The sequence below is a fragment of the Kogia breviceps genome, chromosome 1 (genome assembly GCF_026419965.1).
Source record: "Kogia breviceps isolate mKogBre1 chromosome 1, mKogBre1 haplotype 1, whole genome shotgun sequence".
Taxonomy (NCBI): domain Eukaryota; kingdom Metazoa; phylum Chordata; class Mammalia; order Artiodactyla; family Physeteridae; genus Kogia; species Kogia breviceps.
Genome location: NC_081310.1, coordinates 31,466,137 through 31,490,790, shown reverse-complemented (window position 1 = coordinate 31,490,790; position 24,654 = coordinate 31,466,137). Strand labels below are relative to the sequence as shown.

General features: G+C 37.4%; 1 protein-coding gene across 4 annotated transcripts in view; it reads left to right on the top strand.

Annotated features, from left to right (window-relative positions):
• Positions 1-24,654, top strand: part of RPS6KC1 (ribosomal protein S6 kinase C1) — a 232,629-nt gene that overhangs the window by 10,665 nt on the left and 197,310 nt on the right. The window contains exon 1 of one of the 4 annotated variants that reach the window (XM_059073278.2): positions 5,888-6,153. The exons of 2 other annotated variants lie outside the window; for them this stretch is intronic. In XM_059073278.2, the coding sequence (XP_058929261.1) occupies positions 6,049-6,153 (105 nt within the window). In that variant the 5' untranslated portion in view covers positions 5,888-6,048. Of the gene's footprint in view, positions 1-5,887; positions 6,154-24,654 lie in introns of those variants that run through there. One more of the 4 variants, XM_067029885.1, reaches the window with a different exon arrangement.

The following is a 24,654-nucleotide window of genomic DNA, read 5'->3' as shown; positions in this document are numbered from 1 at the left end:
AGAAGAGTTTCTCACGTGGTTCTCAGGCAATACCCATTGTACCTTGCACCTCCCATCCCCGTCGTCTTTGGATAGCCACTGTTCTGACTTCTATCACTATAGATTAGCTTTAACTCTTTTTGAACTTAATATCAATGGAATCATAGAGTATGTACATTATCTTATGTCTGACTTCTATGCTGAACATTATGTGCATAAGATTCATCCTTTTTTTTTAAGAGAATAACTCTTTTAAAAATTATTTATTTATTTATTTGGCTGCGCAGTGTCTTAGCTGTGGCATGTGGGATCTTCATTGCCATGTGTGAGATCTTTGTTGTGACATGCAGGGTCTTTTTAGTTGTGGCATGTGTGATCTTTAGCTGTGGCATGCAGGCTCTTAGTTGCAGTATGCGGGATCTAGCTCCTTAGCCAGGGATCGAACCTGGGACCCCTGCATTGGGAGCATGGAGTCTTAACCACTGGACTACCGGGGAATTCCCAGATTTATCCTTTTTGATTCATGTAGCAGGAGTTAATTTTTAAAAAACTTTAGTATATGGCATAAGGTAGGGATCCAAATTCATTCTCCTGCATGTGGATATCTAGTTTTTCCAGCACTACTTGTTGAAAAGACTATCTACTACCCCTCCCCACCCTCCTCCACCCTCTCAGCCATTGAATGGTCTTTGGATCATTGTTGAAAATCACTTGACTATAAATGTATGGATTTATTTCTGAACTCTCAAATCCATGCCATTTGTCTATATGTTTACCCTTATGTCACGACCACACTCTTTTGATTACTGTAGCTTTGTAGTAAAATTTGAAATCAGGAAGTGAATCCTTTTTTTTTTCAAGATTGTTTTGGCCATTCAGCATCCCTTGCATTTCCAAATGAATTTTAGGAACAGTTTGACCATTTCCGAAAACAGAAAAAACAAAAACCAAGCAGTCAGAATTTTAATGGGGATAATACTGAATCTGTAGATAAATTTGGGGAGTATTGCCATCTTAACAATATTCTAATCCGTGAACATGGGATGACTTTTTACTTATTTAGGTATGCTTTAATTTCTCTCTACGAGGTTTTTAGAGTTTTCAGTGTACAAGTCTTAAATTTCCTTGTTTCAATTTATTCTCAAATATTTTATTGTTTTTGATGGTACTGTAAATGGAATTATTTTCTTAATTTTATTTTCAGATTGTTTATTGCTAGTGTATAGAAATAAAATTGATTTTTCTGTGCTGATCTTATTTCCTGCAATTACAGTTTTATTGCATTTGTGTGTATTTAGAATTTTCTGTATATGAGATCATGTCACCTGCAAAAAAAAGTTTTACTTCTGCCTTTCTACTCTGGATGCTTTTTATTTCTTGTCTCATTGTCTTGGCTAGAACTTCCAGTACTATGTTGAATAGATGTGGAAAGAGTGTACCTCTTTGTCTTGTTGCTGATCTTAGGGAGAAAACTTTCAGTCTTTCACCACTGAGTATGATGTTAGCTGTGATTTTTTCATCCATACCATTTATCAGGTTGAGGAAATTCTATTTTGTTCCTACTTTGTTTTGCGTTTATCACAAAAGGGTGTTGGATTTTGTCAAATGCTTTTTCTGTATATATCTATTGAGATAATCATGTGTTTTCCCCCTTTATTTCATTAATATGGTGTATTACATTCATTTATTTTCATATGTTGAACCAACCTTGCATTTGGGGGATAAATCCCACTTAGTCATGTTATTTAATCCTTTTAATACACTGTGGGATTTGGTTTGCTAATATTTAGTTGAAGATGTTTCCATATATTCTTAAGAGATTTTGGACTGCAGTTTTCTTATTTTGGTATGTCTTTGTCTGGCTTTGATACTCAGTTAATACTGGCTTCATAAAATGAGTCATTGTTTTCTCATCTATTTTTTTGGAAGAATTTGAGAAAGATTGTTGTTAATTTTTCTTTAAATATTTGGTAGAATTCACCAGTGAAGCCATCTGATCCTGGGCTTTTTATTTGTTCAAGTTTTAAAATTACTGATTCAATATTTTTATTCATTATGTGTCTATTCACATTTTCTGTTGCTTCTTGATCCAGTTTTGGTTGGACATTTTTTGTTTTGTTTTTTAGCTCTTTGAACATATTTAAAATAGTTTATTTACATTTGGACTTCCTCATGGACTTGGTTTTTATTGATTTCTTTTTTCACTGTGTAGGGGCCATACTTTCTTATTTTTTAGGATGCCTCATAATTTTTTGTTGAAAACTGGACTTTTTGAGTATCATAATGTGACAACTCTGAAAACCAGATTCTCTTCCATCTTCAGAGTTTATTGTTACTGTTTGTAGTAGCTGTTGTTTAGTACATTTTCTGAACTGTTTTGTAAAGTCTGTTAGTTGTTGTGTGTGGCCACTGAAGTCTCTGTTCTGTTAGCTTAGTGGTCAGCTAATGACTGGACAGAGATTTTCTTATATGCCTGGAGATTTAAAAAAACTGATTTGGGACTTTCCTGGTAGTCCAGTGGTTAAGACTCCACGCTTCCACTGTGAGGGGTACAGGTTTAATCTCTGGTCAGGGAACTAAGATCCCAAGCATGGCCAAAAAAAAAAAATTAAAAATACCATTTATTTTAAAAAAATCATTTATTGTCCATCTGTTTTATCAGTTACTGAGAGAGGAGTGTTAATGTCTTAACTACTATCATGGATTTGTCTTTTTCTTCTTTTAGTTCTACTGGTTTTTGCTTTATACATTTTTAAATTCTTTGACTAGGCACATGCACATTTAAAATCGTCATACATTCTTGATGAATTCGTCGACTGAAAGAAAAATGCACAACATAAAACTTGTGAGTTAAGTTTTATTCAGGACCTTACTGAGGACTATTGACTGGGAGAGAACCTCTAGGATACCTGTGAGGAACTGCTCCAAAGAGGTAACAGACGACCCAGGATATACATAAGTTTCTTTTGCTGGGAAAAACATGACGTCATGCACCAAAAGGTTACTGCTAATCACAAAGAATAAACATCTCAAGTTAATGATTTTAGTGTTTTTCTATGTATGGGAAGATGTAAGAATCTGGGGTCATTTGAAAAATTTCCTTAGATATGCATCTTAACTGTCTAAGGGCCTGTATATCCAAAGCACTCCTGAATGTTTCCAGTTTTTCTCTATCCTGAATTCCCCTCAGGGTGCACTGTCAGTGGGCACCTGCAGGGGCAAATGGCTTGATTCTTGTAGAACTGGAATGGCAGGCAACTTTTTTTTTTCTTTACAAATTGAACCCTTTATCATTAAGTTTTGTTCTTCCTTATACCTGGTAATTTGTCTTCTTCTAAAGACTTCTGTGTAGTGCTTTCATGATATATCTTTTTCCATTCTTTTAGTCTTAACCAATGGCAGTTGCTGAATTAAACAAATTTGGAGAAAGTGGGAGAGGAAGTTGCTTAGGGTGATTCCTAGATTCCTGGCTAATGTAACTAAACGGAGGGTAAAGTCAGTGATTGAGATAGGAACAGGCTTTTGAGGGAAAAAAGCTCAGATTTTAATCTGTTTTATTTTAGTGGTATTTGGATATTATAGGTAAAGATGTGCAGAATATGTGTCAAATCCTAGAAAAGAGATACTCCTTGAGATATAGATTTGTAAGTCAATAGGAATAAAGAACAAAGGATCAAAGGCAAAATTCTGAGGAACAATAACATTAAAGGTTCCCAGAAGGAGGAGAAATCAACAAGGGAGATTGAAAAGGAGTGAATGACTCAGAGTGTAAAAGAAAAAAGCAAGAGAATGCTGACTCCTAGACTAAGGACACAGAAGAGTTTTGAAAAGGTGGAAATGATCAGAAACTTCAAAGTCTGGAAATACTGGGTAAGATAAGGTCATTAGAAACTTTTTTCAAAGCAGTTTCACAGTAGCAGTGTAGTAGTGAAGTGAATATGAGAATGAATGTATGATATTCATGAATGTATGAATGTGTGATGAATAATTGACTATTGATGCAGATTATTATTATTTTTTTTTTTTTAACATCTTTATTGGAGTATAATTGTTTTACAATAGTGTGTTAGTTTTCCCTCTACAACAAACTAAATCAGTTATACATACACACATGCTCCCACATCTCCTCCCTCTTGCATCACCCTCTCTCCCACCCTCCCTATCCCACCCCCCCAGGCGGTCACAAAGCACAGAGATGATCTCCCTGTGCTATGATGCAGATTATTTTGAAAACAACTTAAACAACTTTGACAAAGAGGGGAAGGAGAAAGAAAGAAGCAGGGGAAAAGACAACATGAATGATGTCCTTTATTCTCTTCTCTGCCTGGCTAATTCCTATCTCTCTTTCAAGATTCAGCTATAGTTTCCCCTGTATCAGAAAAACCTTAGCTAATCTTCCAATATTAATTAGATGTGCTCTATAGCACTCTATATATACATCTGTTATACTATTTATAACAATATAGTTTAATTATTCTCTGTTTTTTCTTACTAGATGGTTCTTAAGAGCAGGGACTTTGTAACTCCAATGCCTAATTAGCATGATGTCTGGCATATAGTAGGTGGTGAATTCAGGTTTAATGAATGAATAATAGATAGATTTAGGCATACATGGGATGAGAAGAAGGAGCCAGTGATAGGGAATAGATTAAAGGTACAGAGAGCAGAGTTGGGATGTCATCGATGGAACAACGTCTTTAGGTCTGTCAATGAGGATGGATATCAGGGCACAGGAAGAGTGATTAGTCCTGAAAAACGAGGTAGGGATATGTCTATATCTCAGATTGGAATAGAAATGTGTCAAGATGGAGGGGTTGGTACTAAGAACTTTTTTTCCCCTGTAAAGAAGGAGGGGCCAAAGGGTAGGGAGGCAAGACGAATAGGAATAGAGAGTTGAGGAGAATGGCAAACGCTTGGAATGAATGTTATGGGGGAATGAGAAAATCTTGATCAAGGGAAGGTAGAATAATTGCCAAGCAGTGGAGAGCAAGGAATTGAGATAGGAAACTCTATCTTCCTAGTAGCTTTCTGAGGTCAGGTGATTCCTACTCCCTCCCACCCCCGACCCCACCAGCCAGACACAGATTCCAGCTTTTAGAATATGAGGGGATGAAGTTTAAAACTGGTATAGGGTTGTGTCAACTAAGAAACACGCACAATGTGAGAATAATGAGTTTCAGTTTTATTCAGGGACTGCTTTGAGTACTATAGCTCAGGAGACAGCCTCTCAGATAGCTCTGAGAAACTGCTCCAAAGAGGTAAGGGAGGGAGCCAGGTTATATATGATTTTTTTTTTTGCTGGGAAAGACATGAAGTCAAGCATCAAAAAATTACTGCTAATCACACAGAACAGCTATCTCAAATTAATGATTTTAGTGCTTTTCTATGTATGGAAAGGTGCAAGAACCTGTGAAAATTTCCCTTGGATATGCATCTTAACTATCTAAGGTTTAGTATACCCAAAGCAGGGAATACGTCCTAATTTTCCCCAGCTTGAATTCCCCGCAGGGCCTACTGTCAGTGGGCTACTGCAGTGGGTCGCAACATAATCCTTGTAAAACTCTAACAGGCAGGCTCTAACTATTTTTTTTTTTTTTTTTTTTGACATTTGGGGGCTTGCTGTGGTGGTATAAAGACATGCACAGGTGGACGGGATTTGTCTTAGAAAGAAGGAAGAGTTATGTCAGGGAGAGAGTTCAGGCGTTGTGAGTATTTAAACCGATGGGTCGTCAGTAGGGAAGGAAAGAAGGTGCTAGGCTCGGGTATGCCTCCATCCCGTTACAGGCGGTTCTACTGCCTGATTCCAGCCCATTTGCCCGGGTCAGGCCCTAATTAGTGTCCGTATCTCAGGTGGAAACTCTTCTGCCCCAGAATTGGGGCCCCGGCCTGACCCGGAAGCTTTCCCGCCAACCCGGAAGCACAGCCCTGCGGCGGAGGCGCCGGGTAAGGCGCCGCCGCAGAGCTACAGCTCCCTCGCCGCCTGGCCGCTGCTTAGAGAATTCGTGCCGCGGCGGTGTCGGGTTGCACTGATGATCCCCGGCAGGCGGCGGCGGCAGAGGCGGCGGGAGGATGACCTCTCCCCGAGAGCGGGGTGCCGACCTGGCCCGTTTCTATACTGTCACCGAGCCCCAGCGACACCCAAGAGGCTACACGGTGTATAAGGTCACCGCCCGGGTGAGTGCAGTTGTCTGGCTGGGGTAAGAGTCTGAATTGTGATGAGAGACAGGTGTGGACCCTGGTGTGGGGATGCCTGACACCGGGTCAGAGCCGAGGGTGGGACTGGCAGCGCCTAGGGCCGGGACAGGCGTACGAGGTGAGGACTTAAGGAAGGATGGGGTGGGGGCAGAGCGTGGGATGTCCCGGACAACGCTGGAAAAGGTCGCGGTAGTGTCCGCATTCCAGGGTGGGGCAAACGTTGATCATTTTAAATTGATGACTCAGCCCCATCCCACTTGGACTTTCTCTTCTGAGGCTGAAATTTGCAGAAGTGGTTTTGCTTGCCTCCGAGGGATAATGCAGGTTTAAAAAAATTTTAAATTTACGTACTATTTGATTTACGTAATAGAAGATATTTCTTCCCTTGACCTTTTATACAGCTTCAGGGTTGCACTGAGGAAGGTAAACTCTTGGGAAGTATGTCAGTGGTTGGGCCACTGACCTACTCGTAAGACCTGTGTATCTGCCTATGTCTTTCTGCCTCTGAGTTTTTCATGGTTTTCAGTAGGAGACATGAGAAATTCTGCTGATGGTGTCTTGTGTGAGTTGTCTTGAGGGCACATTTAAAAGTTGTGAGGCTCCTTTACATCAACTAATTGATCCAGTTTTTAGTACCCACTTTGTTCATGTTTCATTGCTCTTGCCTTGAGTTTTAGAGTTTGTGTCTCCCTTCTTGGAAAATAATAGTAATAGAGTTGAATATGAATATTAAATATAAAATAAGAATATTAAAATTAAATATTTATGTACATGTATGTAGTATGAATGTATGTGTATATTGGGCGTGTTGTACACATCACCCAATTTAATACTAATTTTAATAATGAGGAAACTAAGGTTCAAGAGAGTGTTGTGGCTTGCCCAACTTCACGTTGCAAGGTGGTAGCACAAATGGGGTTTGAGATCAGTTCTGTTTAACTCCAAGCTGTATAAAATGTTAAGAATTTATCATTATCATTAATTGGTAAAAAAGAGAGGTATAGATAGTAGTAATGGTACAATATACATTTGGGGGATGTAGTAATCTTGGGTGATAGCTTAGGAAGTGGGCTTTCAGAAGAACCTTAACGATTAAATAGATTTAGATAAGCAGAGTTTGGGGCATGGGAATGGCACATGCCTTATGGAAATGGTGCACAATTCAGACAAGTGTGAGAGGATGATGTATAAATATAATAAGACCAGGCCTGGTTATTGCAGAGGGCTGTACCAAGAATAGAGAGAAATTTGTTACTCCCTGTTTGCAAGTAAGGTTGCTATATAGGTGGAGTGTTAGTTTCAGGTTAAGAAAAAATTTTAAGATTAAGGGGGCTCTTATTATATACCACTCTTGAAACCTTTCTAGTCTGTGGGCCCTTCAAAAATCTAGACTTGGTTTCCTAACATAGTTTGTGGAATTAGAACAATCTTCAACATATGTAATGTTCCCCTCACAGCACCCTGTTTATCTCTTATTATAATACTTATCACGGTTATATTGTATTAATCTTTTTACATGTCTATGTCTCTTAGTAGATTTAGAGCCCGTCTCTATCATTGGTATTTGTTTCCTTTTATATCTCCTGAGGCAGTGGGGCACAGAATGCCTAAAAAAATATTGTTGAATGTTTTCCTCTCTATTTCTTCTCTAAACACATCCAATAAATGTTTAGTTTCAGGCACTACGTGCTCCTAGGGATACAAGGCTGAATAAAGTGTGGACCTTCCTTTCAATGATACTCCTAGTAGAAAAGGGTTTAGTGGACTTAAAGAAGTATAGTACAGGGTAGAAAGTGTTAAATGCCATAAGAGACTACAGAAAAGGGCTATGGGATTTTAGAAGACAGAGAGATTGTTTCTGGCCCAAGGGATCAGGGAACATGTACCAATTAAGATAGGTGGTGAGAGATGGGAAGAATCTAGATGGGTGGGATAAATGGAGAGGGCATGTAGGTAGAAGGGTAGGTAGAAGAAATAGAGCCCATTAAGGCCTGAAGGTGTGAATGTGTGTGGAACTTGAATAGGAAACACTGAGTATGATTATTACTTGTATTCTTACTTTACAAAAGGAAAGGTTAACCTAATTGAGATCTTAAATATCTTAAGCTGTGAACTAACTTATGTGACAGCATAAATTAGAAGATAAAGTAGCACATTGCCTGTTCTAACCAAATCCATATAATATGCGTGCTACTTATTGCTTTGGTTGTTTAACTGGAAATTGCTTACACTGCCTTTTTTTCTCCTTGTAAATATTTACGTCATTTATTATTGTACAGAGTTTGTTTTCTAATTTTAAGGATTGAGGGTTAATACTGATATATACTTAAAAAACAACCACTTAGTTTTATAAAATAAGTAAAATATTTGTTATTTTTTGAGACTTTTAAGGAGAAAACCAGCTTAACTTAGGAGAATTAATCAGGTAAGTAGTGCTCCCCTGAGAGAACTTCATGAGATAAAAATGTCTTCTTTATGTTTCCTATTATTGACTGACTTCTAGCTTTAAGGAACAATATATTCTTGATCCTTGCAGAGTTCTTTATGTAGGAGTAGAATTAGAATCATGCGGAGTACCATTGCTAAATTTTGAGTAGCATAAGAGCCGTTTCATGTTCTTAAATCTCCTTTATACTTTTTTTTTCCCCCTCAATTCTCTGGAACCTGTCAGGCTTAGATAACCTTATGGCCAGTTACAAGCTTGCTAACGGATTTCCTAGTTAAACTCTGTGTTGCTTATTAATTTTCAACTAGAATAAGTACTTCTGTTCAGGATTGGAAAATTCTCTTGTGGAATTCCATTGATTCTTTAGTTAAAGGAGACACAGATATGAAAGAACCATTAGCAGTGTTTTTTGGTTGTTTCATCATGCTAAGTTTACAAAATTCTCATAATGTAATATAGATTTCTCAACAATATTAAGTGAATGGTAATTCTTGCCTGTATTCTTTCCATGAATATGGAAAGAAAAAGATATGCTTTTATTTTTAAAAGACGGTTTGCCTTATGACTTTATGTTGTTTATATTGAGACGTAATTTATATACAGTAAAATTCACCAATTTTAAGTGTATAGTTTGTTTAGTTTTGACAAATGTCTATAATTGTGTAACCACCACCACAGACATCATTGCAGGAGTTCCCTCATGCTCCTTTGCAGTCAGTCCCCTCTCCCCACCCCCGTCCCTAGGCAACCACTAGTCAGTTTTCTGTCGTTGTAGATTAGTCTGTATTTTCTAGAATGTTATATAAAAGGAATCATATACAGTGCTTTTTTTGGGGGGGGAATCCAACTTCTTTAACTCAGTATGATTATTTGAGATTCATCTATGTTGTGTATTTTTTAAAAATAAATTTATTTTTTATTTATTTCCTTTTGGCTGCGTTGGGTCTCCGTTGCTGCGGGCTTTCTCTAGTTGCGGCGAGCTGGGGCTACTCTTCGTTGTGGTGCGCAGGCTTCTCATTGCCATGGCTTCTCTTGCTGCGGAGCACGGGCTCTAGGTGCGCCGGCCTCTGTAGCTGTGACTCGCTGGCTCTATAGCGCAGGCTCAGTAGTGGCGCACGGGCTTAGTTTCTCCGTGGCATGTGGGATCTTCCCGGACCAGGGCTCGAACCCTTGTCCCCTGCCTTGGCAGGCGGATTCTTAATCACTCCGGCATCAGGGAAGTCCTGTATGTTGTGTATTTTTATTCTCTTTTTTTGCTGACCAGTATTCCCTTGTATGGTTATACTACAGTTAATCCATCCACCTGTTGATGGACATTTGGGTTGTTTCCAGTTTTGAGCTGTTAATACAGCTATTATGAACATTTATACACAAGTCTCTGTACAAATGTGGGCTTTTATTTCTCTTAATAGCACACAGCCTTGTTTACTATACCTTTATACTAAGTTGAAATCTGGTAGTCTTAGTCCTCTTTCTTTTTCTTTCTCAAAATTGTTTTGGCTTTTCTAGATTGTTTGCATTTTCATAAAAAATTTGGAATCAGCTTGTCAAGTTCTACAAACATGCCTACCCAGATTTTGATTGGGATTACATTGAGAATGTAGATCAATTTCAGAAGAATTGATATCTTTAAACAATATTGAATCTTCTGATCCATGAACGCACATCTTCCATGTATTTAGCTCTTTAATTTGAACCATATTTTCTAGTTTTCAGTGTGCAGGTCTTGCACATACTTAAAGTAATTTGGGTTTGTTTTCAAACTGTGAGAATACATGTCTTTATTTTACATAGCTAACGTTTACTGAGTATTAATAGACACTTCTGTTGTGCTTTCTATGAGTCAAGCTCTATTCTAAGCACTTTATATAAATTAGCACATTTTTCATAGCAGCCCGATGAGCAGCTGCAATTATTATTCTCATTTTATTGTGAGAAAATTGAAGCACAGAGAGGTTAAATAACTTGCTTAGGGTCACACAACTAGCAAATTATGGAGTCTAGATTTGAACCCTGGTAGACTGGGTTTTTAATCCCAGTGCTGTGCTGAATACCTAAACATATTTCGTTAGAGGCTGTGGCTGTACTGTAGCTTGGCAAAAGTGATAGATGCAAGTATACTACAGTGATGAGGATGATGTGAACAAAGGGGAGCAAGGAATGAATAGAAGTACTCAGCTTGACTCAATCTGAAAGCTGCCATTTCCAAAGCTGCATACTCAGGCACTATTTGTATTGCTTACAGGGAACCTGCTTTCAATTCCTGAGCACATTCTTGTATGGCCTGCTTGTGCTTGGGGAGATAATTATTTGTAGTTTTCTAAGTATGTTGGTACCCTGCATTCTTCCATACCTCTCTGTTAGATGCTGTTTCCTCTGTCTGGAATGCTGTTTCCTTTTGTCCTGGCAGTCCCTGCTCATATGAAGTGTTAGCTCCTGCCCTGTGTTCTACAGGAAGCCTTTCTTTCTTTCTTTTCTTTTTTTTTTTTTGAATTTTATTTCCTTTATTTGTAATTTCTATTTGGGCCTCCCTTCACCATCACCTCCCCCACACATATAAATCTGCCCTTATAATATGATCATCACCATTAATTACACAGTTGTACAAAACCAGAATCAGGAATGTAAAACTTCCCTTTTTTTCCCCACAACTCACACACACACACTGTATTTTATTTTTACAAGAGATAAATAAAGTGACACCAAGCATTGTAAATGGATGATCACAACAAAAGCAACAATGATTGCAATTACCAAACACAAAACACACTCATACTATGTCATAATATTGACATTCAGTCCAGTAATCCTCCACTGTAACAGCTCCTTTACTTTGCAGTGAAAATTGATTTGTATATTTTTTGCCTCTGAGTCCTTGTGGGATTTTTTTTTTTTATTCAAACAGAAAGTCACAAAAATTATAATCATCCTCATCAGTTCACTCAGTCCCATGTAATTAATTTTTTTTCCTCTTGATCTTTTGTTAGCACTTTTATGAATTCATCAGTTTTGCATTAGAGTTCTGAAAATCCTTATTCATTCAGTTCAGCAGTACAGTCAGTTACCAGAAACCTGTACTTGTCAGTCTTTTCCATGAATTCCTTGAAGATGAAACCCTTTTATAGGAACATTTTTGCGAAAGCATCAGAGTGCACCCAGAACTGTCTGTAAATGACAAAAGACTTAAAAACGACCATGATTAAAGTTCTGATGAAAGTTCATAATAATGCAGTTGACAAGGAAATTTAGTTATTTCTGAGATACATATTTTAAAGTAATAACTAGAATTATGACTTATAACATTATACCAGAACATATAAGATTTTTAGAAATTTCATGTAATGTATGAAACATTTATATTAACATATTTCCATACAAATAACCCAAAGAAAGTTTAGTTGTTGTTTTTTGTTTGTTTTTTTATACTGCAGGTTCTTATTAGTCATCAGTTTTATACACATCAGTGTATACATGTCAATCCCAATCGCCCAATTCAGCACACCACCATCCCCACCCCACCGCGGTTTTTGCCCCTTGGTGCCCATATGTTTATTCTCTACATCTGTGTCTCAGCTTCTGCCCTGCAAACCGGTTCATCTGTACCATTTTTCTAGGTTCCACATACATGTGTTAATATACGATATTTGTTTTTCTCTTTCTGACTTACTTCACTCTGTATGACAGTCTCTAGATCCATGCACGTCTCAACAAATGACTCAATTTCCTTCCTTTTTATGGCTGAGTAATATTCCATTGTATATATGTACCACAACTTCTTTATCCATTCGTCTGTTGATGGGCATTTAGGTTGCTTCCATGACCTGGCTATTGTAAATAGTGCTGCAATGAACATTGGGGTGCATGTGTCTTTTTGAATTATGGTTTTCTCTGGGTATATGCCCAGTAATGGGATTGCTGGATCATATGGTAATTCTATTTTTAGTTTTTTAAGGAACCTCCACACTGTTCTTCATAGTAGCTGTATCAATTTACATTCCCACCAACAGTGCAAGAGGGTTCTCTTGTTTCCACACCCTCTCCAGCATTTGTTTGTAGATTTTCTGATGATGCCCATTCTAACTGATGTGAGGTGATACCTCATTGTAGTTTTGATTTGCATTTCTAATAATTAGTGATATTGAGCAGCTTTTCATGTGCTTCTTGGCCATCTGTATGTCTTCTTTGGAGAAATGTCTATTTAGGTCTTCTGTTCATTTTTGAATTGGGTTGTTTGTTTCTTTAATATTGAGCTGCATGAGCTGTTTATATATTTTGAAGATTAATCCTTTGTCCGTTGATTCATTTGCAAATATTTTCTCCCATTCTGAGGGTTGTCTTTTCATCTTGTTTATGGTTTCCTTTGCTGTGCAAAACCTTTTAAGTTTCATTAGGTCCCACTTGTTTATTTTTATTTCCATTACTCTAGGAGGTGGATCAAAAAAAATCTTTATGTGATTTATGTCAAAGAGTGTTCTGCCTATGTTTTCCTCTAAGAGTTTTATACTGTCTGGTCTTACATTTAGGTCTCTAATCCATTTTGAGTTTATTTTTGTGTATGGTGTTAGGGAGTGTTCTAAGTTCATTCTTTGACATGTAGCTGTCCAGTTTTCTCAGCAGCACTTATTGAAGAGGCTGTCTTTTCTCCATTGTGTATTCTTGCCTCCTTTATCAAAAATAAGGTGACCATAGGTGTGTGGGTTTCTCTCTGGGCTTTCTATCCTGTACCATTGATCTATATTTCTGTTTTTGTGACAGTACCATATTGTCTTGATTACTCTAGCTTTGTAGTATAGTCAGAAGTCAGGGAGTCTGATTCCTCCAGCTCCGTTTTTTTCCCCTCAAGACTGCTTTGGCTATTCGGGGTCTTTTATGTCTCCATACAATTTTTAAGATGATTTTTTCTAGTTCTGTAAAAAATGCCATGGTAATTTGATAGGGATTGCATTGAATCTGTAGATTGCTTTGGGTAATATAGTCATTTTCACAATATTGATTCTTCCAGTCCAAGAACATGGTATATCTCTCCTTCTGTTGGTATCATCTTTAATTTCTTTCATCAGTGTCTTATAGTTTTCTGCATACAGGTCTTTTGTTTCCCTAGGTAGGTTTATTCCTAGGTATTTTATTCTTTTTGTTGCAGTGGTAAATGGGAGTGTTTCCTTAATTTCTCTTTCAGATTTTTCATCATTAGTGTATAGGAATGCAGGAGATTTCTGTGCATTAATTTTGTATCCTGCAACTTTACCAAATTCATTGATTAGCTCTAGTAGTTTTCTGGTGACATCTTTAGGATTCCTATGTATAGTATCATGTCATCTACAAACAGTGACAGATTTACTTCTTCTTTTCCAATTTGTATTCCTTTTCTTTTTCTTCTCTGATTGCCGTGGCTAGGACTTACAAGACTATGTTGAATAATAGCGGTGAGAGTGGACATCCTTGTCTTGTTCCTGATCTTAGAGGAAATACTTTCAGTTTTTCACCATAGAGAATGATGTTTGCTGTGGGTTTGTCATATATGGCCTTTATTATGTTGGGGGAGGTTCCCTCTATGCCCACTTTCTGGAGAGTTTGTATCATAAATGGGTGTTGAATTTTGTCAAAAGCTTTTTCTGCATCTATTGAGATGATCATATGGTTTTTATTCTTCAGTTTGTTAATATGGTGTATCACATTGAGTGATTTGTGTATATTGAAGAAAACTTGCATCTATGGGATAAATCCCATTTGATCATGGTATATGAGCCTTTTAATGTGTTGTTGGATTCTGTTTGCTAGTATTTTGTTGAGGATTTTTGCATCTATATTCATAAGTGATATTTTTCTGTAATTATCTTTTTTTGTAGTATGTTTGTCTGGTTTATGTATCATGGTGATGGTGGCCTCATAGAATGAGTTTGGGAGTTTTCCTTCCTCTGCAGTTCTTTGGAAGAGTTTGAGAAGGATGGGTGTTAGCTCTTCTCTAAATGTTTGATAGAATTCACCTGTGAAGCCATCTGGTCCTGGGCTTTTGTTTGTTGGAAGATTTTTAATCACAGTTTCAATTTCATTACTTGTGATTGGTCTGTTCATAATTTCCAATTCTTCCTGGTTCAGTCTTGGAAGTTTATACCTTTCTAAGAATTTGTCCATTTCTTCCAGGTTGTCCATTTTATTGGCATAGAGTTGCTTGTAGTAGTCTCTATGATGCTTTGTATTTCTGAGGTGTCTGTTGTAACTTCTTTTTCATTTCTAATTTTATTGATTTGAGTCCTCTCCCTCTTTTTTCTTGATGAGTCTCACTAATGGTTTATCAATATTGTTTATCTTCTCAAAGAACCAGCTTTTAGTTTTATTGATCCTTGCTATTGTTTTCTTTCTATTTCATTTATTTCTGCTCTGATCTTTATGATTTCTTTCCTTCTGCTAACTTTGGGTTTTGTCTGTTCTTCTTTCTCTAGTCCCTTTAGGTGTAAGGTTAGATTGTTTATTTTTCTTGTTTCTTGATGTAGGCTTGTATAGCTATAAACTTCCATCTTATAACTGCTTTTGCCACATCCCATAGGTTTTGGACTGTTGTGTTTTCATTGTCATTGGTCTCTAGCTATTTTTCAATTGCCTCTTTGATTTCTTCAGTGATCTCTTGGTTATTTAGCAACGTATTGTTTAGCCTCCATGTGTTTGTGTTTTTTACGTTTTTTTTTTTCCCTGTAACTGATTTCTAATCTCATAGCGTTGTGGTCAGAAGAGATGCTTGATATGACTTCAATTTTCTTAAATTTACTGAGGCTTGATTTGCGACCCAAGATGTGATCTATTCTGCAGAATGTTCTGTGCACACTTGAGAAGAAAGTGTAATCTGCTGTTTTTGGATGGAATGTCCTATAAATATCAATTAAATCTATCTGGTCTATTGTGTCATTTAAAGCTTGTGTTTCCTTATTAATTTTCTGTTTGGATTATGTGTCCATTGGTGTAAGTGCAGTGTGAAAGTCCCCCATTATTATTGTGTTACTGTTGATTTCCTCTTTTATAGCTGTTAGCATTTGCCTTATGTATTGAGGTGCTCCTATGTTGGGTGCATATGTATTTATAATTGTTATATATTCTTCTTGGATTGATCCTTTGATCATTATGTACTGTCCTTCCTTGTCTCTTGTAACGTTCTGTATTTTAAACTCTTTTTTATTTGATATGAGTATTGCTACTCCAGCTTTCTTTTGATTTCCATTTGCATGGAATATCTTTTTCCATCCCCTCACTTTCAGTGTGTATGTGTCCCTAGGTCTGAACTGGGTCTCTTGTAGGTAGCATATATATGGATCTTGTTTTTGTATCCATTCAGCAAGCCTGTGTCTTTTGGTTGGAGCATTTAATCCATTCACGTTTAAGGTAATTACCGATATGTATGTTCCTATGACCATTTTCTTAATTGTTTGGGTTTGTTTTTGTAGGTCCTTTTCTTCTCTTGTGTTTCTCACTTAGAGAAGTTCCTTTAGCATTTGTTTTAGAGCTGGTTTGGTGGTACTGAATTCTCTTAGCTGTTGCTTGTCTGTAAAGGTTTTGATTTCTCCATCAAGTCTGAATGAGATCCTTGCTGGGTAGAGTAATCTTGGTTGTCGTTTCTTCCCTTTCATCACTTTATCATACCACTCCCTTCTGGCTTGTGGAGTTTCTGTTGAGAAATCAGTGATTAACCTTATTGGAATTCTCTTGTATGTTATTTGTCGTTTTTCCCTTTCTGCTTTCAATAATTTTTCTTTGTCTTTAATTTTTGCCAATTTGATTACTATGTGTCTTGGCGTGTTTCTCCTTGGGTTTATTCTGTATGGGACTCTCTTTGCTTCCTGGACTTGGGTGGCTATTTCCTTTCTCGTGTTAGGGAAGTTTTTTCATATAATCTTTTCATATATTTTCTCAGGTCCTTTCTCTCTCTCTCCTCCTTCTGGGAACCCTATAATGCGAATGTTGTTGTGTTTAATGTTGTCCTAGAGGGCTCTTAGGCTGTCTTCATTTCTTTTCATTCTTTTTTCTTTATTCCGTTCCGCAGCAGTGAATTCCACCATTCTGTCTTCCAGGTCACTTATCCGTTCTTCTGCCTCAGTTATTCTGCTGTTCCTTCCAGTGTATTTTTCATTTCAGTTATTGTATTGTTCCTCTCTGTTTGTTTGTTCTTTAATTCTCTAGGTCTTTGTTAAACATTTCTTCCATCTTCTCGATCTTTGCCTCCAGTCTTTTTCCGAGGTCCTGGATCATCTTCACTATCATTATTCTGAATTCTTTTTCTGGAAGATTGCCTATCTCCACTTCATTTAGTTGTTTTTCTGGGGTTTTATCTTGTTCCTTCTTCTGGTACATAGCCCTCTGCCTTTTCATCTTGTCTATTTTTCTGTGAATATGGTTTTTGTTCCACAGGCTGCAGGATTGTAGTTCTTCTTGCTTCTACTGTCAGCCCTCTGGTGGATGAGGCTATCTAAGAGGCTATGGAAGATTCCTCTATTTTTAGTTTTTTAAGGAACCTCCATATTGTTTTCCACAGTGGCTGTATCAGTTTACATTTCCACCAACAGTGTAAGAGGGTTTCATTTTCTCTGTACCCTCTCCAGCATTTATTTGTAGACTTTTTACTAATGGCCATTCTGACTGGTGTGAGGTGGTACCTCATTATAGTTTTGATTTGCATTTCTCTAATAATTAATGATGTTGAGCATCTTTTCACATGCCCACTGGCCATCTGTATGTCTTCTTTGGAGAAATGTCTATTAAGGTCTTCTTACCCATTTTTCGATTGGGTTGTTCGTTCTTTTTGTTTTTGAGTTGTATGAGGTGTTTGTATATTTTGGGGATTAAGCCCTTGTCTGTCGCATCATCTTTAAATATTTTCTCCCATTCTGTATGTTGTCTTTTAATTTTTTTTCATGGTTTCTTTTGCTGTGCAAAAGCTTGTAAGTTTGATTAGGTCCCGTTTGTTTAATTTTGTTTTTATTTTTATTGCCTTGGGAGACTGACCTAAGGAAACATTGGTACAATTTATGTCAGAGAATGTTTTTCCTGTGCTCTCTATTCTAGGAGTTTTATGGTGTCAGGTCTTATGTTTAAATCTTTAAGCTTTTTTTTTTTTTTTTTTTTTTTTGCGTTACGCGGGCCTCTCACTGTTGTGGCCTCTCCCGTTGCAGAGCACAGGCTCCGGACGTGCAGGCCCAGCAGCCATGGCTTACAGGCCCAGCCGCTTCGCGGCATGTGGGATCTTCCCAGACTGGGGCACAAACCCGTGTGCCCTGCATCGGTAGGCGGACTCTCAACCACTGCGCCACCAGGGAAGCCCTAAGCCATTTTGAGCTTATTTTTTGCATGGTGTGAGGTTTATTTTGGTTTATGTTGCGCATGTTCTGACTTCATTGATTTACATGCAGCTGGCCAACTTTCCCAGCACCACTTGCTGAAGAGAGTGTCTTTTTCCCATTTTTTGTTCTTGCCTCCTTTGTCGAAGATTAATTGGCCATAGGTGTGTGGGTTTATTTCTGGGCTCTCTATTCTGTTCCATTGATCCGTATGTCTGTTTTTGTACCAGTACCACACTATTTTGCTTACTGTAGCTTTGTAGTATTGTCTGAAGTCTGGAAGAGTTATGCCTCCTGCTTTGTTCATTTTTTTTCCTCAGGATTACTTTGGCAATTCTGGGTATTTTATGGTTCCATATAAATTTTTGGATTATTTGTTCTAGTTCTATGAAAAATGTCTTGGGTATTTTGATAGGGATCACATTAAATCTGTAGATTGCTTTGGGTAGCATTGCCACTTTAACAATATTAATTCTTCTAATCCAAGAGCATCGGATATCTTTCCGTTACTTTGAATTCTCTTTAATTTCCTTTATTAATGTTTTATAGTTCTCAAGTATGTCTTTCACTTCCTTGGTCAGGTTTATCCCTAGGTGTGGAAAGTCGTATCTTTGAGAAATGAAAAGAGTGGGCATGTCTCTCTTTTTTCATTGTGTTTGATTATTTGTATCTTGACACTTAGTTTTTTTTTTAATATGTTACTTTTGTTAGTATTTTATCCTCTTAGATCTGCTATTACCCTAAACTAGCAGCTGAATAGTAATAGTGAAGTGGCCATCAGAAGACTTGATTATAATAAATTGCTCATAAAAGTAGCTTTTAAAAATTTATATTTAACTGATTTCCATTTGTTTCTAAAGGGACTTATTTTGTGATCATTTTTGGTAGGAAACACAATAACTAGATTTGAATAAATTTTGTAGCTTTATTTTGCAGTAGCTATCTCTTAATCTTATGAAGAAGACAATTCTTTTGTGTATGTCTGAGTTGAGGTTGATTTCAAATCATTCTTATGAGTTATTATGATAATAATTAGATAAAAGAGTGTCTTTCACTTGACTTTTAAGGAAACTAGGTAAAACTTATTAAGAAGTAGGTAAAGTAAGTTAGCACTGGAAAGGATTTAGAGGAACTAATGACAGCATGGCTTGTTGTTTATTATGGGCCTTAGCTAGGGCCACAACATTCATTTTTTTTTTTTTAAAGATGGGCAAGAGGGCTCATTTTAAGGTTTCTTTTCTTTGGTTTATCACTTAACTGGCAAGAAAGCAATTTATAGCTAGTGCCAGAGCTGGTATTCAGACTCTCTTCTTCGATCCTTCTGATCTGCCAAAGTGCTTCTTCAACGTCTATTTTTTGGTTTACTTGCATTTCTTTGTGAAAGACAAATGGGTTTACCTAACAGGCATTAGGACTATTACTTGGAATTTTAATCTCTAGGAGGGTAGATCTGTTATGTCCTGGAAAGAGCATTTTGTTCAGAATCACAGAGTTGTGAGATCCAGTCCTGTCTGTTACTGATTAATCTGATTAGTATTAGTATGCTAATATATGCTCTTGGTCCTTGGTTATCTCATTCTGCCAGGCAAGATTGTCTTGTTGATTGAATGAAATAAAGTATTTAATTTCTTAGCATAGTGAGAGAGAGTTAACCTTCACTGTGAGCCCTTACTTGTTTTCCTAAGTTCAGAACTTGTCATTGGAATTAACCGAGGCAGATGGACTACAAACGTTGCAGTAACATTTCCCAAGTGTGTTTCAAATTTTAGTAGGTGTTGCACTAAATAAATCAAATAATAATAAATAAACAACCTATGATAAAAATAAAAAGTTGATTGGATAAATGACCTTGGGGAATACTATATATTTTCCTTTTGGAGATTTACTAGGCATAATAGTGTGTTACAGGCCTTGAGAAATTCTGCTGTAAAAAACAAAAATTTTTTTTAAAACAAAGGTAAACTGAGTTGACCATTAAGCCTCCTTTGAGAGCACCGATTATTAAAGAATATCCGTATTCTGTGGCAGCATGGCTTGTGAAGCACAGCTTTAGCACAATAATTTGCAGGATGATGAAGCACAGCTTTAGCACAATAATTTGCAGCATGACTTGGTGAAATAATTCTCTATAGCAAAAGGCTCTTCAAGATATGTATAGTACTTACTGAGACAGTGGTAGCTAATGCTTGCAGTGGAAATTTATGAACTTTAAATAAAAACGATCACTGCTTTAAATTCTAACTTTTGTGAAATTATAGGCTGAATTCTATGACAAAATATTGAAATTTTCCCAGAAAAAAATTACTAAATGCTAGCAATCTATATCAGGGTGAAATTACAGTATTTTTGTTTTGGAATTGATATTACTTGTTGAGATAATTACTAATATAGTTTTAAAAGTTATAGAAATCTTGGTTGAGGGCTCAGTTTTGTTCATTTTCAGTATGATCATATTTTTCTTCAGATTCTGATTTGATATTCTTATTTTTTGTCAATTTGGCAGTCCTGCTGAAGAGAATTATTTAGTTAGAAAGAGTTACTACTAAAGGACATTGGGCTTAACTCATGTTATCCTAATACATTTGTGTTTTTGGTTTTCATTTCAGAGGACACATTGTTAACTCATTTAAGTGAGATTACACCAAGTGGGAATACAGAATCCTTATAGTGGGATACCAAGTGGTTGAACTTGGTAATGTATTTGGCAAGTGATTATATTTTTATAATGTGATGTAGAAATCAGACCCAGTGTTTTCACCACTGTGCTTCAGTACCTAGCAGCAGAGTAGGCACTGATATTTGTTGAATGAGTAAGAGAAAGAATAAATAAAACCTAATAGTGAAGGGTGTTGTGGAAGTAAGTAAAGTTAGTTGTTGCTAAAAATACTGCAGATGAACGGACGGATGCAGTAGAGTACCACAGAAAGAGCACTGAACCAGGAGTCAGACTCTGCGAGTTCTCATTCCAGTCTGAAGGTGAATAGCCATATGACCTTGCACCAATTTCTGGATCTCTTCCTTGTTGGGTAAAAGGGGAACTCATAATAACCACTTCTGCCTAATTCATAGGTTGCTGAGAGAGTAACGTGAAACACTGATATATCAATAAAATGCTTTGCAAATGTAAATGTACAAAGTCAAGGTCCCCCCCCCCACATGCCTAGCACAGTGCCTGGAACAGTATTAGCATGGATATGGACTTTCTCTCTTAATACTAAAAATGAGGCTAAGAAGCAGAGTTAAGACTGATTCTTGGAGTGATTACAGAGTGTTGAGGGTGAAAGGAGGAAGAACCTACAAAAGAGAAGCAAAAAAACCAAAGAGGAAAGAGGAGAATCAGGCCCTCTACTTTCCAGACATGATTTTCACTAAGCTTTGTTTATGTTGTTTGGGAAAAGGATAATTAATGCTCAGGAAATAGCTTTTGACTTAATTTTCTGAACTCTGCCTAAGTAAATTATCCCCCCTTCATATGAGAGATATGTGAGGGTGAAGAGAAGTTCCTTTTGGGTGCTTAATATTAAAGACCTTTGGGACTTCCCTGGTGGTCCAGTGGTTAAGAATCCACCTTTCAGTGCAGGGGATGCAGGTTTGATCCCTGGTCGGGGAACTAAGATCCCACATGCCTCAGGGCAACTAAGCCCACATGCTGCAACTACTGAGCATGCGAGCCACGACTAGATAGCGCATGTGTCGCAATTACAGAGCCCACGTGCTCTGGAGCCCATGTGCCAAACCTGAGCTGGTGTGCCACAACTAGAGAAAAGCCCCTGTGCTGCAATGAAGAGCCTTCATGCCACAGTGAAAGATCCCGTATGTTGCAACAAAGATCCCATGTGCTGCAACTAAGACCCAACACAGCCAAAAATAAATAAATAAATAAATAAATATTAAAAAAAAATTAAAGACCTTCACTTAGGTACTTTGAGTACTTAGGCTTTGATTTTCTGTAATAACCATGAGTAACTTACTATGAAAACATTGAAGGTCTTAAGTCACTAAACTGTTCTTGTCTGCTTCTGGGATGCCACTGTGGTCTGGACAAAGAGAATTCAGCGAGCATTCAGTGTCATGGGAAGCGCCTAGGATGAAGCACTTCGAACTCTGTTGCTTAGCACACTACAGTCTTGCGCATCACCAGACTGTGAGCTCTGGGAGGTGTGAAGGCGGGGACTTTCTTTTGCTCACCATCGTAGCCCGAGCACACAGCAGAAGTATGTGAACCAGTAAGAGTGTGCATGAGGAATCATAATCAGATTGGTTATTTCTGATGAAGTGGTTTTAAAATTGTGGATATCATTAGGGGATTACTAATGTATTTTTGCTTATTGCAGTACACATATATTTAATTTCTGGAATGCCTTACCTGAGGAAAATCTAAAATGTGATACTTCTGATACATACACCAAACCAGGAAATAATTTCTTTTGTTACAAAAAGATCATTTGCATGTGTAAAAAAAGATTATTTAAAATAGAAAGTTACTTTAGTATGTTTATAAAATGATTGAGTTGTAAATTCAGGAAATTAGTAAATTTTCAGAAAGGTACATCTTAGAATGTAAGGAACACCTGAATAAATCTTATTGCCAGTGATCATATGTTGATTATTTTTGGTGGGTGGATATTAGTGGATTGATTATCTCTAACTTTCTTTTCGTTACCACATCTTACAAAAATATAAGAAAAAATTATAGGAGGCAAAATTAAATCATTTAATTATGTGAAACACCAACTTTTGGAAAGGTGTGTGTGTGTTTCCAAAAACTTTTGGAAAGTTTTTTCAGGGAGGGTTGGAATTAGAAAGTAATAGCTAAAATCCAGTATTTGAATAATATATGGTTGTTAGTTACCTTTCTAACCTCTTACTTTATTTTATTTTATTTTATTTTTTTGTGGTACGCGGGCCTCTCACTGTTGTGCCCTCTCCCGTTGCGGAGCACAGGCTCCAGATGCGCAGGCTCAGCGGCCATGGCTCACGGGCCCAGCCGCTCTGCGGCATGTGGGATCCTCCTGGACCGGGGCACGAACCCGTGTCCCCTGCATCGGCAGGCGGATTCTCAACCACTGCGCCGCCAGGGAAGCCCTAACCTCTTACTTTAAATCTGTGTTGTTTAATGTGGTAGCCATTTGCCATATGTGGCTACTTTTATTTAAATTTAATTTAAATGAAATAAAATTAAAAATTAAGTTCTTCAGTTGCAGTAGCCATATTTTAGGTGCTCAGTAGCCACACAGAAGCATGTGGCCAGAGGCTACTGTGTTGAACAGTGCAGATAGGGAACATTTCCTTCCATCATCAGACGAAGTACTGTTGGACAGCACTGTTCTAAATTAATGAAAATTGCTAAGAGATTTCACCAAATTTTATATCCTGAAAATTGGAGAATAGAGTGGCAAGAAATTGAAAACCTTTTCTGTTGGCATTCTTTTTTAAAATTTAATTTATTTATTTATAAATTTATTTATTTATTTATTTATGGTTGTGTTGGGTCTTCATTGCTGCGCACGGGGTTTCTCTAGTTGCAGCGAGTGGGGGTACTCTTTGTTGCGTTGCATGGGCTTCTCATTGCGGTGGCTTCTCTTGTTGTGGAGCACGGGCTCTAGGTGTGTGGGCTTCAGTAGTTGTGGCACGCAGGCTCAGTAGCTGCAGCTCGTGGGCTCTAGAGTGCAGGCTCAGTAGTTGTGCACGGGCTTAGTTGCTCTGGGGCATGTGGGATCTTCCCGGACCAGGGTTCGAACCCGTGTCCCCTGCATTGGCAGGCAGATTCTTAACCACTCTGCCACCAGGGAAGTCCCTCTGTTGGCATTCTTGTGTTAAATTCTCTAGTAAGAGAGAGAGGGAGATGACTTTTTAATTATGGAGTTCTTGTTCTGTTCTTATTTGATGTCAATTACAGCCAGGCCAGGCAGGGAGTATTATCCTCATTTTACAGAGGAGATCAAACCTGTAAGTGGAGCAACTACAATTTGAACCCAGGTTTGTCTGACTTTAAATAGTATACTTTTTGTTTTTGTTTTGGACCTCAGGAATAGTGTTGAGTTGATTGTAATCTCCCAGTTCATTGTCACCAGTCATCAAGGACTTTTTCCCTCTCATCCACAGGAAACCATTTTAATATGTTTGATGTATCTTTTTGTCTGTTTCTGCAAAATACATATTGTAGCATCAAATTCGTGATTTTTACATTTGCATAGAGGGTATTATGTATCTAATGTGAGATTTTCCCACTCTACAATGCTGTTTGATGATTTAAGCACCCAGCCTTCTTTTTTGTACATTTTGTGAGGAATTCTTTGTAAATGGTGTTAGACTTTTTGGCTTTTGTCATTAGAGAAGTCTGAAAGAATCCACCGCCTCACCCCCTCACCCCCCTTGCTCAGGGAATATTGATAGGGTTATTTGTCCCCAAATGATATATACAATTAAAAAAATTTAATCCTTGAATATTTACTGAATATTTACCACAAGTCAATTACTGGCCAGGGGAGTATAGCAGTGAACAAAACAGACAAAAGTCCTTGCCTACACACAGGTTACAAAATAGATAACAAGTAAAATCCATAGCATAATATTTTGAAAACCATAAATCAGGGGAAAAGGATAGAGAATGCCAGGTGTGAGTAGAGCTGTATTTTAAATAGGAAGGAAAGAAAAGTCCTCACTGAGAAATTGACATTTGGGTAAAGATTTGAAAGAGATGAAGGAACAACC